Source organism: Mytilus edulis, chromosome 14 (genome assembly GCF_963676685.1).
Source record: "Mytilus edulis chromosome 14, xbMytEdul2.2, whole genome shotgun sequence".
In the NCBI taxonomy this organism is placed as follows: domain Eukaryota; kingdom Metazoa; phylum Mollusca; class Bivalvia; order Mytilida; family Mytilidae; genus Mytilus; species Mytilus edulis.
The window spans coordinates 38,290,987-38,316,079 of record NC_092357.1 but is presented as its reverse complement, the minus strand read 5'-3'; the positions used below and the strand labels follow the sequence as shown (position 1 = coordinate 38,316,079).

The 25,093-nt window shown below is 32.1% G+C and overlaps 2 protein-coding genes across 6 annotated transcripts in view; both read left to right on the top strand.

Annotated features, from left to right (window-relative positions):
- The window catches only part of LOC139503464 (spore coat assembly protein ExsA-like), a 27,445-nt gene extending 9,164 nt beyond the window's left edge, over positions 1–18,281 (top strand). For 2 of the 5 annotated variants that reach the window (XM_071293242.1, XM_071293240.1), the window contains one exon: positions 17,484–18,281. In XM_071293242.1, coding sequence (XP_071149343.1) covers positions 17,484–18,190 — 707 coding nt within the window. In that variant the 3' untranslated portion in view covers positions 18,191–18,281. Of the gene's footprint in view, positions 1–3,000; positions 4,260–17,483 lie in introns of those variants that run through there. The other 3 variants (XM_071293244.1, XM_071293243.1, XM_071293241.1) reach the window with 2 other exon arrangements.
- On the top strand, positions 15,435–25,093 carry LOC139503466 (uncharacterized). Its single transcript, XM_071293245.1, has 2 exons — positions 15,435–15,484; positions 23,965–25,093. Exon 2 carries the CDS (start codon positions 23,985–23,987, stop codon positions 24,999–25,001), a length of 1,017 nt encoding a protein of 338 aa, XP_071149346.1. The 5' UTR covers positions 15,435–15,484; positions 23,965–23,984; the 3' UTR covers positions 25,002–25,093.

Sequence of the window (25,093 nt, the reverse complement as noted above, 5' to 3'; positions counted from 1 at the left end):
ATGTTGGATACAATTTTACCTAAATCGAAATACCATCTAGATCCTTTTCATAGAATTCATGTTTCTCGCGTAATACATTCAATATAACCGTTTTTGTTGTTAATATGATCTGTACATAGATATAAGAAGATGTTGTGTGAGTGCCAACGAGACAACTCTCCATCCAAATGCCAATTTATAAAAGTAAACCATTATAGGTCAATGTACGGCCTTCAAAACGGAGCCTTGGCTCACACCGAACAACAAGCTATAAAGGGTTCCAAAATTACTAGTGTAAAACCATTCAAACGGGAAAACCAACTTTCTAATCTATATAAAAAAAACGAGAAACGAGAAACACGTATAAATTACATAAACAAACGACAACTACTGTACATCAGATTCCTGACTTAGGACAGGTGCAAACATTTGCAGCGGCATTAAACGTTTTAATGGTACCAAACCTTCTCCCTTTTTTTGAAACAATAGCAAAACATCACAACATAGAAAAATGTATTTATAGACCTTAGGTCACGATCTATTTCAGTTTTATTACATACAAAAAATGTCTTCTTTTATGGAGCTTGTTAGTCATATAGAATCGCGTTTCTGCAGGTATCAATTCATCATCTGCTACATTCAAACGTTTTGTGTTTATTTCTCACAATAATAAGTACGGATGCAACAGTTCAATAAGTGTTAAATTCTTATTTTTTGTTTATTCATATGACCACTTAAACATTTAAAACGCTATATGGTTTGGATTAATTGAAAATATATGTATTACATGTGATTAAAGATAAAAGCATGCAAAAATCAGTTACCATGAAAACAATTTCCTATGACTTTAACATAGGAGAAACATTAATAAGTAATCCTTTAAAAATATTATGAATTCTTCAATAATATTGGACTGCTCCTTTTTGTAAAATTATTGATATGTAAAAGCGTTGGCTGAAACGGAAGCACCTCATTCTAGAAATGAGCTCATAGTCAATGCTTTCTGTTCCAGAATGGGATCAATGTTCACCATTATAGGACTGTGTGGCATATTACGCAACATATATGTGCCCCAAACTTTAAACTATAAGTTTAAACTTATTATAAAATCGGTACTACTCCAACCTTCACTTTAAGTCGTCCTCATAATTCATGGGCGCCGCTTTTTATGTTCATTCTGACTGGTAACATTCACAAGTTATCTTGGAACCAGTACGTAAACAAAACAAAATATCTACGAGAATTATATATCTCCACGAAAGATGCGCGGTTTCTGAAACAGTTGTGTTTACAAGTACCTATAATAACATTTTTTTTGCGAAGATCATGAAAACACAAATTCTTTTATATTTTTTTTTATTATTTACCTGTCCATTATTATTGTGGCAGCTTGCGTAATCATTGACGTTAAATTTCAGAAAGACAAAAATTATAGTGAAGCATACATGTAATCTAATAATGAGAATATAAGAAGAATAACTCTAACGTCAAATGCGCTTTTTGATTAGATTTAACTTGATAAAAATTTGTATGCAAAGGATGTATAAGATCTAAAAACGTAAGAGATATATTATTAAGTAAAATCACAATAATACTGAACTCAGAGGAAAATTCAAAAAGGAAAATTCCTAATCAAATGGCAAAATTTAAAGCTCAAATACATCAAACAAATAGATAACAACTGTCATATATTCCTGACTGTGAACAAGCATTACAAGGTTAGTTTTCTAAAAAGAAAATTTACTTGTTCCAATAAACTAATATATAAATACAAGAGTTGTTTTTGTTCACTAAAATCATTAAGCAAGGTCACATATTTATTTCCAGAAAATGGAACATAATGTTTGCAGAATAAGTAAAAAAGTTAACTTAAACATGTAAATGCAGAACATGTTTCAAGGGAACGTTTAATTTTAAGTAGACTGATAGAATAACATTTTAGTCCTCAGTTACTTGGTTCCATTAGTATTCGTTGGATACAATTTCCGTGGATTTTATGGGAACAAGAAAAGCACGAAATTGAATGTTCGACGAAAAACATATTTTTTATTTATATAGATATATTTATATTTTCTATATCACTTGTATGCAGACTTTAGTTTAACCACGAAATTAAATATCCACGAGCAAATCAGTCTTTCTTAATCCACGAAAATTGGTACCCAAGAGAAAAAAAATTAATCGACAGTTTATATACTATGCTTTTGATTCCAAATTAAGGTATTATTTTCGATGAGAATGTAATATTATTTTGTATTGACATAACAGGTTTAAGGAGTATTAAGGCGATTATGATAGTCTCGATGGATTAAATGTTACATTTTCAATGCTCAATAGAAAATGTGTACATATTTTATTTAAGATAGAGCTTTCTTAAAGAACAAAAGTCACAATGACAGAAGGACTTATAAACAGAACTTATGAGAAAGAATTAATGAGTGGTTGTCCAGATTAGAAATAGATATATTTATCACATATTTGTCACGAATAAGTCGGGTTTTGCATTTGTAATAATCTCAAAATTACCCGAGGAAAACAAGAGGTTATTAGTTATTATTCCCTGATTCTAAATGACATGACGTCATTGCATCCTGAACGACACTTTTGTGATAAAATGTTTAAGATTTTTACCTGTTATGTTTCATTTAATTGGTATAATTTTTTCCCCTCTTTTCTGCAGAACTTAAATAAGTGATAAAAAGATTATTATGATCGGTTTGTAAAAAAGGTTCCATGTTCATTATGACTTTTTTTACAAACCGATCTTTCATATGCATATCATGTAATTAAGAACGTGTCTCAAATTGTATTAATGTTACACTTATTACTTTCGGAAAAAAAAAATGTTTGAATTATCTAGATATTCCTGATGTAACGAGAACTACATGTTTTTCAGGTTTCGTCGAATCACAAAGATGGCAACATTTTTCGTGTTTACAACTATAGCCTTGTTGGCTGGCATTAATGCCTATGGAATGAAAAATATGCCACCGTCAATGGAAATGATGGGCGGTATGGGAGGTAAAGGTGGCATGATGGACATGATGCCAATGAAACCAATGATGCCTATGGAAATGATGGGTGGTATGGGCGGCAAAGGTGGCATGATGGACATGATGCCAATGAAACCTGAGATGCCGATGGAAATGATGGGTGGTATGGGCAGCAAAGGTGGCATGATGGACATGATGCCAATGAAACCTGAGATGCCAATGATAATGATGGGTGGTATGGGCGGTAAAGGTGGCATGATGGAAATGATGAAAATGATGCCAATGATGGAAATGAAGGGTAAGATGATGGAAATGATGAAAATGAAGGAAATGATGGACATGATGAAAATGAAAGAAATGATGGAGATGAAAGGAAAGATTGAAATGATGGACATGATGAAACCTGGTATGCCAATGCCAATGCCAATGCCAATGATGGACATGATGAAGCCTGATATGCCAATGCCAATGCCAATGATGCACATGATGAAGCCTGGTATGCCAATGCCTATGCCAATGATGGACATGATGAAGCCTGGTATGCCAATGCCTATGCCAATGATGGACATGATGAAGCCTGGTATGCCAATGCCAATGCCAATGATGGACATGATGAAGCCTGGTATGCCTATGCCTATGCCAATGCCAATGCCAATGATGGACATGATGAAGCCTGGTATGCCAATGCCAATGATGGACATGATGAAGCCTGGTATGCCAATGCCAATGATGGACATGATGAAGCCTGGTATGCCAATGCCAATGCCAATGATGGACATGATGAAGCCTGGTATGCCAATGCCAATGCCAATGATGGACATGATGAAGCCTGGTATGCCAATGCCAATGCCAATGATAGACATGATGAAGCCTGGTATGCCAATGCCAATGCCAATGCCAATGATGGACATGATGAAGCCTGGTATGCCAATGCCAATGCCAATGATGGACATGATGAAGGTTGGTATGCCAATGCCAATGCCCATGATGGACATGATGAAGCCTGGTATGCCAATGCCAATGCCAATGATGAACATGATGAAGCCTGGTATGCCAATGCCAATGCCAATGCCAATGATGGACATGATGAAGCCTGGTATGCCAATGCCAATGCCAATGCCAATGATGGACATGATGAAGCCTGGTATGCCAATGCCAATGCCGATGATGGACATGATGAAGCCTGGTATGCCAATGCCCATGCCAATGAAGAAAGTATATTGAACAATCGATTTTTAATACTGATGAATATATTTATGTTATATAAATCTAAAACAGTTTTAGATATCTTGCTAATAAATGTATATATCATTCATAATGAGGATTATCATATTGTTATCAGTTTCTTATTTGTGAAAGGATGAAAACAAAGAATTGCTTACATATGAATAATGTGATGCCGTTTCCTGTCAGCGTGCGCTTAATTTTTCGTAAACAACTATTTTTTTAACCTAAAGATAAGAAGCTGTGGTATGATGGCAAATGAGACAACTATTTACCTCAATCGATTTATGACTTTTGAACAGCGTTATACTGCTGTTGCCTTTTATCTGCCTTTATTTATCAAAGTTCCAATGAAATGGATGCAAGCCATAATAGGCGAATGGATGCAAGCCATAATAGGCAATCGTACAGAGTTCGACAATATGAAAAAATGTACAAACAATTATAAAAGATACCAACATGAAAAAATTTATGACATAATTTATAACATTAAATGGAACGAGAAACAAATATAACAGACACGAACCAGCAACAATCACTGAACTACAGGCTTCGAATTAGAAAAGGCAATAACGAATATGACGGGGTAACATATTTGAAGAAACCAATCCTCCAATTAGCTTGGATGGCGGTGATAAGGTAGAAGAACAATAACAATCAGCAGAAAAGGGCTTAATTCATCAGATAGTATAAACACATCACTGACAACAAAACAAACGTAAAGATCTACGAATACTCACAGTTACTGACCGATAATTCAAAGTCAATAATAACTAAAAAAAATAAAAAATCTGCCATCCAAGACTAAATATCAATCAGTACACTATCAACATCCATTGTTTGAAGCGTAATGACGTCATTAACAGTCAGATTCAAATGACACGTCCTTGTGCCAACAAATAGGTATCTACAAATATATTGGCTCTCAATAAGGACGACTTTAGTATGAACACTAACGAGATTTATTCTGCCGAACTGACTTTAAATAAATCTATTACTAACAATGAACACTGTTCTTTCCTAGATCTTGATATCTATATCTTAACGGGAAGCCTAATATCAAAATGTATGACAATATGGATGATTTTTCATGTCATACTGCTTATTATTAATTTTATGGTTTTGACAAATTTTTCAATGCGCTCGTATTTGTAAAAACGTGTTTTATTTAATCGAAGGTAATATCTGTATTATTGAAAACTTATAACAACAGGGTTTTCGATGTTACAAACTAGATTTCATCATCGGTTCAAGGACATTGTTAGTAAATATAAATCAACATGCAGACACAATTTACATTTAGGTTTCTCACATCCAATGCCATGATTTTTTAATGTTTATATTCTTTACAAAGGCATTCACCTGTAAAGCTTACCGAACCTTTAAACAGACTTTTTTAAGAACATATATAGTTACGACACTGTTGTCAGGTCATTAATGATTTAAAAAAAACCCGACAATTTCACATGTGAAATAAACGTGGTTATTTCACTCTCTGACGTCATACAACAATATACAATTATGGCCCGTTGAAAAGGTGAATATCCAAAATTGTCAACACGAGAAGGTTATTTCGATGAGGGCGCAGCCCGAAGTGAAATAACTTTTAAGGGTTGACAATTTTGGATATTCATCGATTCTAAGGGGCCACAATTGTTTTATTATACCGAACTAACAGTGGAAAGGCATTTCGAACACTTTCTATATTTTTTAACTTTACATAACAAAGTCAAAGACAAACTAACGTTTAAAAATACATTTGTGTTCTAGAATTTCTAGAGTGTATAACAAAGGTAGAATCTTTTTGTAAAATATTGATGGCCCTGAAAAGGACCGTTACTCTTTAAGAGCTATCATCAGCTGCTGGCACTCTAATTCATGTCCAATGCCTTATTCCCTCGACTCTCGGTGGGCTTCCAGTTTAATGTGAACGCTGCCATTTTGTTTATTTGCGTCTGTGACGTCATTTTTATGGGAGATAACTCAAGTACAAATCAACAATCTCAAAAGGTTATTCGCCGGTGAATAATACAGTAGGGTTATTCACCGATGGTGGAAATTTTTAGGGTTATTCGTCCTTCCTTGCAATTGAATAAAAAACAACCGAATTATTCCATGTCACGTGATAACGTTTCACCCAATAGAATTGTTTAAAATATATGTAAGTATAATAATAGGCGTTGTCAAGACGTTGATAACGGCGGATCAAAACAAATTGTGAATGCGTAGAAAAAAGATATAGTTCCTTGCATGTTTTACATTAATTTCTTTAAAAACACATTTGCCAATGTAATAAAAAGAATAACTAATTAAAGAATTCAAATATCGAAAAATATTCAACTCGTGACCGAACAACACTAATAATTAAATACCACATGTTACTTTTCACTGCTTCACATGAGGTACTAATTGCATAAGTGAATTCATATTCAGAAAGTAAAATATCAAAAGTACCGACCTCCAAGGAAAACTTAATTCAGAAAGTCCCTTGTTAAGGAGCAAAATCGAAAGCTCAAACACATCACACGAAGTTAAAACGGCTGTTTTATTTCTGACTTGGTACATATATTATTTATATAGAATGTGGAATATTATACCTAATTATGCAGCTATCTAAACCTCTCACTTGTATGATAACATAACTGATGGTAGCATAAGCTAAATCAAGAAAAATATTACCTGAAATGGACTAAACAGTAAAGATTAATAATTTACAAAGACAAATAAAACACTATAAGCACATGTTCAAGCAGTTATAAAATTTTGATGAAATACATCGTCAGTATCCAGAGTCTATATATAAAGACTGTCATGTAACATTTGTAAAGTTGACACTGAATATTTAAAAACTCGGGCGGGTTTAACATGTTTTGTGAGACCCCAAATTATATTAATTAAGAATTGAATACTTCTTTTTGTAACTTCATTGGGATGTAAAAGCATTGACCGAAGTACATTTTGTTTGAAGCGTGGAAGCTAAAAATGTGCGCACGGTCAACGCTTTTACAACCCTATGAAGTTACAAAAAGAAACATTCAATACTTATAATTACATTTTTTTGCTACGATCATGAAAACACGATTTTTATCAAGTTTTTATTCAATTTACCTGTGCACTTTATTGTCGTACCTAGAGGTTATCATGAATGATAAGTTTTGATGTGTAATGCAATTGCTTACGGAATAACACGTGATGTGCAGTTAGCCAATCAGAATAACGTATTATAATGAATCAAACATTTAATGTAATTATTAAAAAATATAACCATAACTCTGTTAATTCCAAAATTAAGACGTTTAAGTGTGTTTTCTGGTAATCCAATACGGATGAAAAAAAATCACTTAACATTTTATTGCATGTAAGGAAATAACAATCACTGAGAGTTAAAAATTTGCATCCCTTTTCCCTATTTACAAGCTTTAGTAACCATGTAATCTCGAAGTTCCATATAAACAACACATAAAACAATAATCGTGCTTTGAAACACCAAAGATATATGTCTTTGACCAAGAAACTTTTTACGGCAATGAAATGTAGGATTAATTTTTTACAACAGTCAAAGATTCTTTTTTACCCTGTTTTATTTGCAACTAGAATTGCTGACTATGATTTTGTGGTATAACATCTACACACTAAGGTGATAATATCAACCATAAGAAGTCACCAAACTCATTAATTATTGGTAATGTATATTGTCCTAACCCTTAAAATCGACCGTGTTTGGCATGACAAAGCATGTTGTCAATTTAAACAATACAGACATTGAAAAAGTAAAAATACTCAAGGAAGGACTCTTAGAACTGAGACAAGATCAACACAAACATTATCTAAACAACACTAGGAATGGTTGCAGGGGACATCAGAAGGAAAAATTGATCATGTTCTTTATCAGGCAACCGTCGTGTTATTTTTGTGAGTACAATATATTATATTTTCCTTAGCCCTGTACTGAGAAGTATTTTCTACGCTGTGATATGTGACTTTTTTTTTTAAAACGCAGCATTTATAGGAATGAGATATAACAATAAATAAGATCAAGACAAGCACTGGAAACCTATATACTGAGGACAAAAAATTTGTCATTATAATTTCTCTTTAATCCTAGCGAGGTGCCGTTCTATAAATGATGGCGTCCGTATAATTCAAAAAGGGATGAATTAAATTCACAACCCGGTACTCTTGATTCGATTGATTTCTTGTGAGTTACAACTTCAAACAGGATATCATGATAGGAAATAATAGCTAAAGAATATTGTATTAGCTGGGAGACAATAGTTTCGGAATTTGTGGGGAATGTTGCTACTGCGAAATGAAAAATTCACAATTGAGAGAACTAAAAAGGACACTTTGGTCGTAATTTTTTTTCTTAAACTGACGCTCATTGTGAAAAAAGAGGTGAAAACATTTTAACGTTATGTGCGTTTAACAGATTATCCATACGTTGCATTATTCAGCGATAAAATACCATATATGCAGCGAAATATGAAGTAAAAGGATAATGACGGCTTATTTTCATTCATAAGAAGCTCATGTATACAGTCAGCATCATAAGAATAAGGTAACACACCCGAAGCGCAGGTAGTGCTCATATGAATTCGAATTGTTTTTTGAAAAATATCACCTCCAGTAGTATCAAATGTGTTGATACTTTATAAATCAAGCATTTTTAGAATAGTATACATTTATTTTTACATATGATCTAGTACGATCTTTCCTTAAAGGGATAATTCGCGATTTTTCACTTTTCATCTTATTATGTTCATAGTACCGTAAAAAACATATTCACCAAGTTTTATTTTGATATGAAAAGTAATAAAGAAGAAAATTGGGAATTATTTCCTGACTTATGTGACGTAGTTTAAGTCTTGTTGCATGCCGGGAGTGAAATTAATCTCATTTAAGGTAGATCACAAGTAAATGTTTTTTGAGACAGAATTTTCTTATAATTTGCCAAAATGAAGATTTTACTATGCTTTTTTCAAAAATATAATAAAAAGTATGGGTCACCGTGCTATTTTTCAAGCTATGAGTCGTTGAAAATTGCCTAAATTTGGTTAGTTTGTTCATGAAAAAACAGATAAGAGTGCATAAAACAAATTCTATGAGATAGAATTTTGAAATAAATTGTGAGAAGATAGATTTCATAATATCTTTTAAGAAAATAAAAAGAAAACATGGTGTCACCGAACTTGTTTTCTTGCCACAAGTAAAAATAAAAAAATTCCCTATTAGCCCAGTATAAATTTTGTACTAAAAGAGTTATCTCCCCTTAAATGGCTCATTTGAAAAAAATTATTTTAAAAACCAAAAAGGTTGATATTTGTTAAAATATTTTGAATAATACAATAAATTAACAAGTTTTCTTTATATAAATAAACAGTCTAACCATTAAATTGCAAATGTGTTTCCAAATTTGCTGATTTGGGCAAATAACTAGACCTATTTTGTACTGTGATTGCACAATTCAAGATGGCGGTATACCATGAATCTACCTTAAGTCTTGTTCGTTAACCATCTAATAACGCTATTTAAAGCGCATCGACGACTTTTGGTGTAGCTATTAACCAACGAAAAGTAAGTGATAGCCATGCAACTTTTAAAATTAGATTGTAGGATGTAAGTGTGTATTTTTTTATACGAATTTTAGTAATTAAAGTATAATACAATAGAACATTTTTATGATTTTTTTCTACAAAAACTTTAAACAAACATATAAAACTGACATAATCGATAGTGTATTAAATAATACATGTTTGTATTCTGATCTTTTTGCTTCTGATTCCAGCAAACATTTTCACTTGCTTGTACTGTGGAAATAAAATGTGTATTAATTTGTGACACTTAGTGAATGTTGAATGCGTAGTTAAACTCAAGGTAATTAAAAGATTAGAATTATGTAATTCTAATCTTTTGATCTTCATTCAGTGACATCTAGGCGTCACGGTTCACCATTTCAGGTGTGAGCAACATTTCGTATGAATGATATACGGGAGTCAGTTATAGTTTTAGACACAGAAATGTAAGAAAAAGAATTAAAATTATTTTACGGGAGTAATAAGGTCGCACAATAACTGGATAGCTGTTGTATATTTTTATATATTTTGCATAAGCTCACTTCTAAATGAATTATGACTTCTGATTACTTTTGTAATGATAAAATAATGAATTATTTTAATTGAATATATTTATAAATAAAAATAGCCTCCTAAACACGAGTGAATGAACTAAAAATTGTACTTTTTTAAATTAGAATCAGCAACCTTTAATATTTCAAACAGATAATTAACAATTGCAATTATATAATTCAGTCCATCCAAAGCGATCTTTATTTACCTATTTCGGAATTAATGTTCGTATCAAAATATTTTAAATCTCACAACGCACGAATACTTCCAGCTATTTGAAAAAAAGATGTTTTAAAAAATTGACAGGAAATTTAAGGATCTTCTTGGATTGGAATCGAAAAAACAAATAGATATTCTTTTCAAATGTGAAAAACGTCAACCAAATTTATTCATAATCGGGAACGTCCTTATTAAAATAAAAATAGTCTTCGTCTCACAACGTATAACACTTTAGCTATTTGACCAACGATGTTTAAAAACAAAAGACAACGAATTTAATGTCATCTTTCCCTATTTTTGAATATAATTAAGTCTGTTCAGAGACATATATACACTATACATGTGTATATATGTCTCTGGTCTGTTCAACTGGCAAGAATACCCCTAAAGCGGACAAGCAGTTTATTCTTTAAACTGCTGTCATTGAATATCAAGAAAGAAAATAAATCCCGAAATTGATTTAAAACTTTAATACTCAATAGTTTTCCTAGAAAATATTCACATTCCTTGGGGATTTTAAGTGTACGTCCAGTTGCATATATATTACATGAATGTCGGAACAATTGTGATGATGACGAATTTCTTCTTTTATTCGAGAACAATCTAATTGATATATAAATCTGTGATTCTACTATGTTCATAACTTTGATGAACCAAAGCAAGTTATCGACCTGTATTTAAATCAAATTGGTTCTCTTCTTCCTTTTCTTCTTCTTTTGGTATACAATAGCCTATCGAATTCGTTGATTACATACTGTTGGCATACGTGAACTAGTTCATTTACAAAACGTTTACTCCAATTTACACAAAATGCATGTTTCTTTCTTATGTTCAATGTATACATGTATATATTTTAAATTGCGCTATAGTTCCGTAACTTTTTATCCAGGCGTATAAACGAATCGTCGACAAGTGCGTACATTTTTTTTTAAATCAATATTTCTGGTATGTTCCAATCTGTCCTTTACTATTGACAACGAGTATTGTTACATTTTCCCAAATTAACCCTTGGAAAAAATATGTAAATAGATTTTTATTTCTTCAAATCTTATTTTTTTTGGTATTATTTATATTTTTATAAATAATATTCTTTACACCAGAAATGTTATTTATAAACAAGCGTATGAGCTAAGTAATGACTAGTATATTATATCACTTTCGGACACGCAAGACAGAGATGTATATTATACACCTGATAGTTCAAAATGGAAAGTTATAAGTTATAAAGTACAATGATCAATACCTACAGAAGTGAAACGATGCATGAACTTGTAAGCCCGACAGGAAATCGCTTGAATACCCGGACGTGTCACCTCACAGCCCTCACAATACCTTTGGGAGTGATACCTTTAGCCATACTGGTGATCAGATGAGGGAAGATCCGAATTTATTTGAATAAAGTTTATTACTTTAAAGAATTATGAACGAATTAGATTTTTGAAAACAATTTTCACGGAACACTTATTTATGATTTGAAATTTGACTTTTTAACTAATTCCAATATTAACAGTTTAAAAATAACAGACTATGGTTATTTAAAAAAAAATAAGAACATTTTCCGTATCAAGTTAGTTATTCAGATAAAACAACTGTTCGATTGACAAGATATCGACACGCAATTACGACTACATCGGTTACTGTAGTTTTGGTCCTTTGTGGTTTATAGACATATCGTGATTTTTAATCGGAGGATATGACAAAATGGCGGAACGCAGAGAATTGATACTAAAAATTTAAAATCGATGATGATCTCTTATCTAGCAGAATAAAACTTTAGTATCTATAAATTTGAGCATTTTTATACAGAATGGACATAATATCAATTTTTGATTTTTTTGCGAAGTTTCCCTTTAAGAAAACAAAGCCCAATTGATTCATCCAATTTTTTTAAAGTTTGGAATAAAGAACACTTATGTAAAATGTACAAAGATAGATATGTTAAATACTAATGAGAGGGAAGGTTAAAAGAGATGAAGTAACGAACACTTTTTGAGCCGTTATGATATCTTTTTTAATTTTTAATTTTTAATTAGAACTTATTTCTTATAAACTAAAAACTTCTACTCACATAACCTCCTTTCAGTGACAAAATGTATGATATGTAGACCAAAACTAAAAACCTACATATAGAACAGTCTTGTTTATGTGATTTTTACAAAAGTATCATGTGTTTTATAATTAGCAATAAGATTATTTGTTTCAAACAATATGTATTGAATACATTAAATCAGAATAATATCTGCAATTTTGCTGAAGCTATTTTTTTGTTCTTCCTTCGCTGGGATTGCACTCATCAATGCTTATGATATTGAGATATCGAAACAACATCTCCTGTACTGTACTTATTTTAAAGTATTAGTTAGATTTCAGTTCAAACATGCACGTTGAAGGATGACAATGATTAGATAAAGGCAACAGTAGTATACCGCTGTTCAAAATTCATAAATCGATTGTGAAAAACAAATCCAGGTTACAAAATAAAACTGAGGGAAACGTATCAAATATGAGATAACAACGACATAACAGAGAGACAACACCGAAATGTACCACACACAGAAACGAATTGTAATGTCACAATGGCCGTTTTCCTGACTTGGTACAGGGCATTTTATGAAAAAAATGGTGGGTTGAACCTGGCTTTGTCGCATGCCAAACCTCCCGCTTTAATGGGAAAAACATCATTATTATCAAGAAGAATACATAGTTCTGCAAACAGTTAATTTTATAAAATGACTTTATGATAGATATACATACTTTAACTGCAGTGCTGACTAGCTATAGAATAAAAACGAATACATTACAAAATCACAGCCATGTTATCCATTGTCAATGCAACGCCCAAAGTGACGTCACATTTAAATTTCTAAAACGTGTTCCGAAAATTAAGAACGAATTTGGATGAAATTCAAGATTAGATTTTTATGAATTATCTTACTTATATCAATAACAGTTAAAATTATAACACTAATTTATATTCAATTGTAGTAGTAATAAGATAATTAATTGTATTATCTAGCTTTGTGGGTATTTCTTGTTATCAAACTGCAAACCAAATATATCGTGTAAATTTCGTTGTTCCAAAATTAAATCTACCAAACAAACTGGACAAGTAGTTATCCCCAAACACAACACACGAATACAACAGAAAAAATGCGATGACAACAATAAACACAACAAATTAATTTGGGATGTAAAAGTACCGTGCCACGTCTTAAAGCAATACGAATATACACTCAGCAAACAGTCACTTTCGGGAATAAGTCACGTTCGGTAATAAAAAGATCAGAAGACGTAATGACAAATTACAATATAACACGTGGTAAAAATGTCCATAGATAGTTTGGACAAAGATACATCGTATGGATCAACTCATTCGTGATGGTGTCCGTAAAATTTACGGAGTGTCATTTTTAAAATGTCCTCCTCATAACTTTGTTGGAGTAGTTTCTGCGGTAGGAGCACACTCCTGTATATGAAGTCCGGATAGTGAGAACCTGCACATGAATAACGTATTAATTGTGATATGTAAACACCATACGTAGGGGCAGAGGGTATGTTACTGCTGAGAAATGGGAAATTGATAAATGGGAAGTTGAAATCATCCTGTTTATCATAGATTTTCGTGTGAAGTCGTCCATCAGTGTCAATATTGAGGGAAAGATCAAGGTATGAAGCGGTCATTCTAGTATCAGTATTATCCTTAATTTCAAGTTCATTTGGATACATGAGATGCAAGTATTGGCTGAAATATGGGTTATTCAGTGATAGGACATCATCATTAAATCGGAAAGTGAAATTAAAGAATTTCGCAAGGTGCTTTTTCTGTTTGTCTTTTAGAAGGGTTTGAATGAATTCTGCTTCATACGAGTACAAAAACAAATTGGCTAGTAGGGGTGCACAATTAGTACTCATTGGAATACCGATTGTCTGTTGAAATAGGAATCCTCCAAACTCAACAAATATATTATCGATCAAAAAGTCCAACAAAACACTCACATTCGGGAATAAGTCACGTTCGGTAATAAACAGATCAGAGGACGTAATGACAAACCACAATCTAACACGTAGTAAAATGTTCATAGATAGTTTGGACAAAGATACATCGTATGAATCAATCAATTCGTGATGGTGTCCGTAAAATTTACGGAGTGTCATTTTTAATCTGTCCTCCTCATAACTTTGTTGGAGCAGTATCTGCGGTTGGAGCACACTCCTGTATATGAAGTCTGTATAGTGAGAACATGCACGCGAATAACGTATTAATTGTGATATGTAAACACCATACGTAGGGACAGAGGGTATGTTACTGCTGAGAAATGAAAAATTGATATTTGGGAAGTTGAAATCATCCCGTTTATTATAGATTTTCGTGTGAAGTCGTCCATCAGTGTCAATATTGAGGAAAAGATCAAGGTTTGAAGCAGTCATTCTAGTATCAGTAGTATCCTTAATTTCATGTTCATTGGGATCCATGAGATGCAAGAATTGGCTGGGATTAATTTGATTGTTGGTCAAATGACTTTATATGTAGATAATTACAATTTAAACACCTTCAAACTATGTATTCATTGACGTTTATGAATGAAGGAATCTATGGGAATATGTAGTAGATATCAATGGACAAAAATACTCAATGAAAAAACATTTTATATTGTGAATCCTAACACGGTAGTTGTGTAAATTAGAGTGTTAGTTTTATGATGTTGAAAAGATGTATTGTATGACAAATATGTGTCAGACATGGCTATCGTGTAATGACAATCACACAAATTTGATGAAAATATCTGTCTATGCATATTTTTAATAAAACATATGTTTTATTACGTAATAAGCTTGATTAGCAAAACTTATGGATTGCATAAAAAGGCAAATGATTGTTTAAACAATTGCAGATCTTTCTTTGGCTATCCATCGATACTAACTTGCCACCTAGTTAAACCTCAGGTAAGCAAGAAATTAACATAATTTGAGACTTCATTATACCATATACATTAGAAAAATGCGTTTTTTTTCACATAGAAAGCAAATACATATTAAGTTGGTATATTATGATAAAAGTAAAATGTTTTAAAGGTAGAACATTTAAGGATTAAAGAAAATAATTACGTACTGATAACGAATTTAAAATTCTCAAAAATATTCTTTAATGTTGTACATACACTACAGCATATACAGGAGGATAACTCTATAGAATTCAGCTGACCGATTTATTCACGTTTTGTTATAAAGGAAATATGAAGCTTCTCAATGAACACAATTAGTGTTTGATAAACTGCTTTATAGCCATTAACATTTCTCGATTAAGTCAGTGGTTAACGTTTTTTGAAATTTATATCTTTTTGGCAAAGGGTCACAAACATTTCTAGAAATATTAAACAGCTTTTTTATCAGTCAAGGTATTTGATACCTTTGGCTAGTCGTTTGCTCATATTTTATTAAAATTTGGAAAAACTTATTATTTTTTTTATATACAATTAAAGTATCACCCTATCTCTTTTTCTTTATAAAAATGATGTGCTGACCACATTCATTTCTTTAGATATTTTTTGGCGTGCTTTAAAGTTATATTTGATGCTCAGTTTGATTCATTTCTGTCTTTACATTTTGCATACTAAGTATCCAGTTTAGTTGACTTAAGAGGGGTGTAACGCTCGTTATAAATACAATAAAACAATTTGTATGTTGTAAGTTACCATAATCGATACATACATGTAAAGACGTTTAGTTCACGATTCACACTTATATTTCATTTAAACGACATATACCTTTACTATCCATTTTGGTCTTATACCAACACACGTATACAAGTATGAATTTATCTTTTGTTTTTATCGTTCCTGATTAAGATAAATCAAAAGAGCACTAATGTATTCATCTTTGGGTTTGATCTTTCCTAAATGAGTTTAATATGGAAGAGCACTTCGGATGCACGACCAATTTGAAAAAAACTAGTAAACACTTATTTCATTATTTAAATATGCAACTCTTTCCATTTTTATTCATATTGATATGCTCATAATAATTGTAAAAATGTCAGTCTGTTTATGATTTATTGCACAAAGCTTTGTACATGTTGTATTTGATTTTCAAAATGAGTATTTACTTATACAATTTACAATTACTAAAATAACGTAAAAACTTAATTAATTGATCGCTTCAAAACAGCATGATATTTTTATTTGAATATCAAATGAAATTAACACTTTATTGTGCGTTCCCAACGCTTTTCTTGATTTATCTTTACGTTAAATGCTCAAACCCAAGCAAGGTAAATACAACCATCTGTTACAAAAATATATTTTTGAAAATCACCTCTCTTCATTACATCAATCGGCTATCCTCGGGTAACTCCGCTACTCTCTTCGAGGTATGGCATCGACCGAGCTGTGACGAATGTTCATTACATATCATTAGATATTAAATTTAGAGAAACAATATATCTCAAAGGTAAGGCTAATTGTTTAATAAAAAAACAATTCATGCATTAATTATATATTCCAGTTATACTACGTACTGCTTGTTTTTTTCAGGTTTTGTCGAATCTCAAACATGGCTTCATTTATCGTGCTAACTACTGTAGCCATATTGGCTGGCGTTAATGCCTATGGAATGAAAAAGATGCCACCGCCAATGGAAATGATGCCAATGAAGCCTATGATGCCAATGGAAATGATGCCAATGGAAATGATGGGAGGTATGGGCGGTAAAAGTGGTATGATGGAAATGATGCTAATGGAAATGATGGGAGGTATGGGCGGTAAAGGTGGTATGATGGAAATGATACCAATGGAAATGATGGGAGGTATGGGCGGTAAAGGTGGAATGATGGAAATGAAGGGTAAAATGATGGAAATGATGAAAATGAAAGAAATGATGGACATGATGAAAATGAAAGAAATGATGGAGATGAAAGGAAAGATGGAAATGATGGACATGATGAAACCAGATATGCCAATGCCAATGCCAATGGGAATGATGGACATGATGAAACCAGATATGCCAATGCCGTTGGGAATGATGGACATGATGAAACCTGACATGCCAATGCCAATGAAAATGATGAAAATGATGGATATGATGAAACCAGATATGCCAATGCCAATTGGAATGATGGACATGATGAAACCAGATATGCCAATGCCAATTGGAATGATGGACATGATGAAACCTGACATGCCGATGCCAATGAAAATGATGAAAATGATGGACATGAAGAAACCAGATATGCCAATGCCAATGAAAATGATGAAAATGATGAACATGATGAAACCTGATATGCCAATGCCAATGAAAATGATGAAAATGATGGACATGATGAAACCTGATATGCCAATGCCAATGAAAATGATGAAAATGATGGACATGATGAAACCTGATATGCCAATGCCAATGAAAATGATGAAAATGATGGACATGATGAAACCTGATATGCCAATGCCAATGAAAATGATGGACATGATGAAACCTGATATGCCAATGCCAATGAAAATGAAAATGATGGAAATGATGAAGCCTGATATGCCAATGCCAATGAAGATAATGAAAATGATGGAAATGATGAAACCCGATATGCCTATGCCAATGCCAATGATGGAAATGATGAAACCTGATATGCCAATGCCAATGTCAATGAAGAAAGGAGTATATTAAACAACGAGTTGCCATACTGATGAATATTTACATATTATTATAGATCTTAAACAGTTGTAGATAAGTTGCAAATAAATGTATATATCATTCATAACTAAAAATTGTTTACTGTTAGCAGTTACTAATTTGCAAAAGATTGAAAAAATTGGCACAATTGTCCTTATGGGATTGCAAGTATACAGATGCCTGTCTTCATGTTCTTTATATTTCGTAAAACAAACCTATGAAAATAAGGAAATGTGGTATGAATCCCAATGAGACAGCTATCTACCAAAATGTAAATGAAGTGAATGCTAGTAACTAAAGGCAAAAGTACAACCATCAACAATGAGAGAAAGAACGATACTGTATTGTCAGCTATAATAGACCCTGACATGAACAGTTTAGTTGAAAAATAATGACATAATATATACAATGATATAGCAATACAATTTACGAAAAATAAATTGTAAAAAAAATGGATACAGCAGTCAACATTGTTTCTTAATCACAATAAAATAAACAAATGTGTCTACACAAAAAAGTAATTAGTTATCAAAGGTACCAGGATTATAATTTAGTACGCCAGACGCGCGTTTCGTCTACATAAGACTCACCAGTGACGCTCATATCAAAATATTTATTAAGCCAAACAAGTAAAAAGTTGAAGAGCATTGAGGATCCAAAAAGTTGTGCCAAATACGGCTAAGGTAATCTATGCCTGGGATAAGAAAATCCTTAGTTTTCGAAAAATTCAAAGTTTTATTAACAGGAAATTTGTAAAAATGACCACATTATTGATATTCATGTCAACACCGAAGTGTTGACTACTGGGCTGGTGTTACCCTCGGGGACGAAACGTCCACCAGCAGTGGCATCGACCCAGTGGTGTAAATAGTTCAAAGGTACCAGGATTATAATTTAGTACGCCAGACGCGCGTTTCGTCTACATAAGACTCATCAGTGACGCTCTTATCAAATAGCATATAGAAAAACACATGAGTGAAAACGAAAGACTAGAATGCCAAAAAAATTACCACAGCACATTAACACAATGGCAGATTGCATAAAAACCGAGGCACACCAAAAGGATAACACATAAATTGACTAAAAAGTATAGGTTAACAAACTAATACAAATAAAAGAACACCATAACAAGTAATGAAGGTGATAAACAACCATACCATCATGTCGTATTTGTGAAGTTGAAACGGAATATTTATCAAGAAATTAGTGTTTGGTATCTTCCGATAAACTTTTCAGAAAAAGGAAAATACGTTTTTGAAAAAAACCCTGGTTCATCAACGTTCTTCTCAATTACCAATGAAGTCCGGCTAGGTGCAACAAACTTCAATACATTAATCATAACATTATAAATGTTAACCTTGTTTCATAAGTATAAGTTATATAAACTGTGAATATATACATTTTAAAATAAGAAAATATACATTTACCTTAGTTAGTTTTCTCGTTTGAATTGTTTTAAATTGTCATTTCGGGTGCTTTTATAGCAGATTATGCGGTATGCGCTTTACTCATTGTTGATGACCTTACGTTGACCGAAACTTGTTATTTTCTGTGTCGTTTGGTTTCTTGTGGGGAGTTGTTTCAAAGACAATCATACCACATCTTCTTTTTTATACTTCGTATAGGTTATTAAAAAAAAGATATTATGATTTTTAGATATAAAAAAAGTTAAAAATAGTGTAATATTTTAAATCGTTTCAATTTCCTTCTTTTCATATAATATTACAGAATTTGTATCATTAATATGTGTTCGGTGTCCTATCAGCTCATGTACAAGTAGATGTGTTTTTGGTTTTTGTTTTGAGTAGCAATCAGAGTTACTTAAACCATTTTATCTCTGTAAACGTTATTATTCTCAGTCTACTTTTGTCAGTCGTTCAATTAATCATTATGCCAAAAACAGCGTATTTTGCTATTTAATTACTCAGAACAATTTCACTCTTCTTACCTACTATGATGTCTATACCAAATACTAATTACTTCCGTTCAATTCTCTTTATTTTGGTACTAAAAGATTAACTACAAAATAAAAGATAAAACACACTAAATTCTACAATAAAAACTAACATTTTCTGAACCATAATACAATACAAAATACATCTATTATAACATTGACGGTAGTAACATACTTTTTGATTCTTTAAAACACTTAAAAATATGGATACTAATATATATAAAAAAGAAGATGTGGTATGATTGCAAATGAGACAACTATCCACAAAAGACCAACATGACACAGACATTAACAACTATAGGTCACCGTACGGCTTTCACCAATGAGCAAAGCCCATACCGCATTGTCAGCTATAAAAGGCCCCGATAAGACAATGTTAAACAATTCAAACGAGAAAACTAACGGCCTTATTTATGTAAAAAAAATGAACGAAAAACAAATATGTAACATATACACAAACGACAACCACTGAATTACAGGCTCCTGACTTGGGACAGGCACATATACATAAATAATGTGGCGGGGTTAAACATGTTAGCGGGATCCCAACCCTCCCCTAACCTTGGACAGTGGTATAACAGTACAACATAAGAACGAACTATAAAAATCAGTTGAAAAAGGCTTTAGTCATCAGATGGACAAAAGTACAAGTGGACGTGGCCCGGTACTTATACATCCCGACACAAAAAGACACAATGAACAGATCTGAGAGTACTCGCAGTTATCTGACAGCTAGTTCAAAGCCACTAAAAACTAATAAAAAATCATGCATCTCAGACTAAACTATCAATTCGTACACATCCAATGTTAATTACAAAAAGACAGGCCAAATATACCAAAGTGATATGCAAATTCATAATATTGAAAGCATTCTGAAACTAGTAGCATTACACAATGTGGAAAAGTGAAGACTGAGCAAAACAAACCCAACCAAAATACACCAGTGTATAGGGAATATATCAAGATATATTTTCAGTTATATTAAGCGATGAGGCATCAGGCAATTCTTAGTTAACCCTAAGAAATCAACTAATTCGTGTTTAGATATTTCACCCTGAAACTTGACCAAGTGTGATATAAGGAAATTAAAACACGTTTTTGATAACGTAGTATATTAACAGAATAAACAATATTTTTTCGACGAAATATTGAAACAATACACATTTATGATTTACCTGTAATAGGTAAAGATAAACCAAAATATCTCTGCAGGTTATGCACGATTTTTTTTGGCATATGAAATAGCCTTTATATCCAAGTTATAAGAAAATGTTAAAGAGATAACGTTTCGCCTACCAGTAAATACTGATAATGCTCACTAGATCTTTTTATTACGTAAATTAGAAAGCCAATTTTGTCTTCATACCATAAACTACCATATCCACCACCTCTATAGTTGGTCTTGAGACATTATTAGATCAGAAATGGATACATCCATGGAAGCAGAATTGTTATGATGTGAGTCGGATGCTACATGCAGGAACTCAATAGTTGTTGTTAAGACATTATTAGATCAGAAATGGTAAATCCATGGCAACGTAGACTAATAATAATGTATTTCGGATGGCTTTAAATGTAGATCATAACAATTATAAGACTTTTACACTATGTAACCATTTGGTGTATGCATGAAGAATATTTGGGAAAGATGTCAATGGAAAAAAAGTAATATTATGTATTCTAACAAGATAGTTGTGTAAATTAGAGTGTTAATTTAATGATGTTGAAAAGATGTATTATATGACAAATATGTGTCAGACATGGCTATCGTGTAATGACGATCACATAATTTTGATGAAAATAAATTTCCATGCATATTTTTGATAAAAACATATGTTTTATTACGCAATAAGCTTAATTAGCAAAAATAATTGATCTTATAAATAGCCAAATGCTGATTGAAATAATCGCAGATCTCTCTTTGGCTATCCATTGATACTACCCTGTCATCTAGTTTAACCTCAGGTAAGAAAGACATTAACTAATTATCAGCCTTCGGTATATTAGATACTCTAGAAAGATGTGAATTTCACATGAAAAGCAAATAAGGGTTAAATTGGTTTATTTTGAAATAAAATTTAAAAAAGATAGATCTTTGTTTTATTAAAGAAAATATTGAAATACTGATAAGGCATTTACATTCTAAAAATGTATTCTTTAATGTTGTACAGGGAGATAACTCTTCGGTTGAAGTATTTATTCACTTTCTATTGCGAAGGAAATATGAAGCTTCACAATGATCAAAATTTTTTTTTTTTTTAAACTGCTATACATATCATCCATTGTGATTTTTCCGATAAAATGTGAGGTTCAAGTTTTTGGAAACTTAAAATAATTTATTTTTGTCAAAGGGTCAAAGTAAATATGTGGTCAACATTCTATAAATATTCAACTAACTAATTTATAAAATCAAGGTATTGGGTACCACCTTTAGACTAGCCTTTTGCACATATTTTATAAAAGTTTGCAAAAGACTTATCATTTGTTTATATAAAATTGAAGTATCATCCTTTTCTTTAACTTTATAAAAATGGTGTGTCGACAACCAAAATTCCTTTGACATTTTTTGGCGTTTTAAGTGATATTTGATGCTTAGTTTAACTCTATCTGTATATATTGCGTGCTAATTATGAAATTTATTTTGACTTGTCATGTTATTCGCTTTATACATACATTGTGTATGTTGTTTGATATCATTATCGGTTCATGCATTAAAAAGTAAAAACACAAAAATACTGAACTCCGAGGAAAATTCAAAAAGGAAAATCAAAAATCAAAAGGCAAAATCAAGAGTCCAAACACATCAAACGAATGGATAACAACTGTCATATTCCTGACTTGGTACAGGCATTTTCTAATGTAGAAAATGGTGGATTGAACCTGGTTTTATAGCTAGCTAAACCTCTCACTTGTATGACAGTCGCATCAAATTCCATTACATTGTCAACGATGCATGAACAAAACAAACATACTCAAAGAGTAAAAATATTAGAGGTTTAGTTCACGATCTATTACATGTACAATAAATTTTAGATAAACGACTTATTCTTTTATTATCCTTTTTGGTTTTATACCAATGCATGTATTCATGTATCAATTCATCTTTGGGTTTGATCTGATCTGATTAAAATGTGAAAGTATTTAAGGAGGGCACATCGGATGCACCAGTGTAACATGTGTAATAACTAGTAAAATCTTATTATATTATATAATTATGCAACTCTTTGCAATCTTGTTCCTATTAATTTAATCATATTTCTGCATAAACTCAAGAAGTTTTATTAATTGCACAAGATATTTGTAGATGATTTTCAACATGGTTATTTACCTTAACAATTTACAATTACTAAAACAACGAGTAAACATAAATAACTGACCATTTGATCTTTATTAGAATATTAAATTGAAATATCATTCTATCAATTATTGTGCCTTCTAGATGCATTTCTCGGTCTATATTCATGAGAAATGCAAAAACCCAAACACACGAAGAACAGTATGAAAGAGTGAAATAACAAATACCGAACTCCGAGGAAACTTCAGAACGGAAAGTCTCTTACATATGGCAAAATCAAAAGCAGAAACTCATCAAACGAATGTATAACAACTGTCATATTACTGACTTGGTACAGACATTTTTTATAACAACTGTCACATTCCTGACAGACATTTTCCTATTTCCTAAACCTTTTTCATTACATATCATAAAACTTAGATTAGGTGTGAAAAAGCTAATTACAAAAAAAAAAAAACATGAGAATTGTTTGAATTATTAATATATTCTAGTGATAAAGACTAATATTTGTTTTTTTAGGTTTCGTCAAATCACAAAATATGGCTTCATTTTTTGTGCTTACAACTGTAGCCATTTTGGCTGGCGTGAATGCCTATGGGATGAAAAAGATGCCACCGCCAATGAAGCCTATGATGCCAATGGAAATGATGCCAATGGAAATGATGGGCGGTATGGGCGGTAAAGGTGGTATGATGGACATGATGCCAATGGAAATGATGCCAATGAAGCCTGATATGCCAATGGAAATGATGGGCGGTATGGGCGGTAAAGGTGGTATGATGGAAATGATGAAAATGAAAGAAATGATGGACATGATGAAAATGAAAGATATGATGAAAATGAAAGAAATGATGGAGATGAAAGGGAAGATGGAAATGATGCCAAAAATGATGGAAATGATGCCAATGAAAATGATGGAAATGATGAAGCCTGATATACCAATGCCAATGGGAATGATGAAAATGATGGACATGATGAAACCTGATATGCCAATGCCGATGGAAATGATGAAAATGATGGACATGATGAAACCAGATATGCCAATGCCAATGAAAATGAAAATGATGGAGATGATGAAGCCTGATATGCCAATGCCAATGAAAATGATGAAAATGATGGACATGATGAAACCAGATATGCCAATGCCAATGAAAATGATGAAAATGATGGACATGATGAAACCAGATATGCCAATGCCAATGAAAATGATGGACATGATGAAACCAGATATGCCCATGCCAATGAAAATGAAAATGATGGAAATGATGAAGCCTGATATGCCGATGCCAATGGAAATGATGAAAATGATGGACATGATGAAACCAGATATGCCAATGCCTATGCCAATGATGGACATGATGAAACCTGACATGCCAATGCCAATGAAAATGATGAAAATGATGGACATGATGAAACCAGATATGCCAATGCCAATGCCCATGCCAATGATGGATATGATGAAACCTGATATGCCAATGCCAATGAAAATGATGAAAATGATGGACATGATGAAACCTGATATGCCAATGCCAATGCCAATGAAGAAAGGATATTAAATCACTATTTTCCATACTGATGAATATTTACATATTATATAAATCTAAAATAAGTAGTAGATAAATTGCAAAATAAAGTACATATCATTAAT

Bases quoted from the DNA above. Each gene is read 5' to 3' on its own strand.
- LOC139503466 (XM_071293245.1), top strand. From the start codon at position 23,985: ATGGCTTCATTTTTTGTGCTTACAACTGTAGCCATTTTGGCTGGCGTG.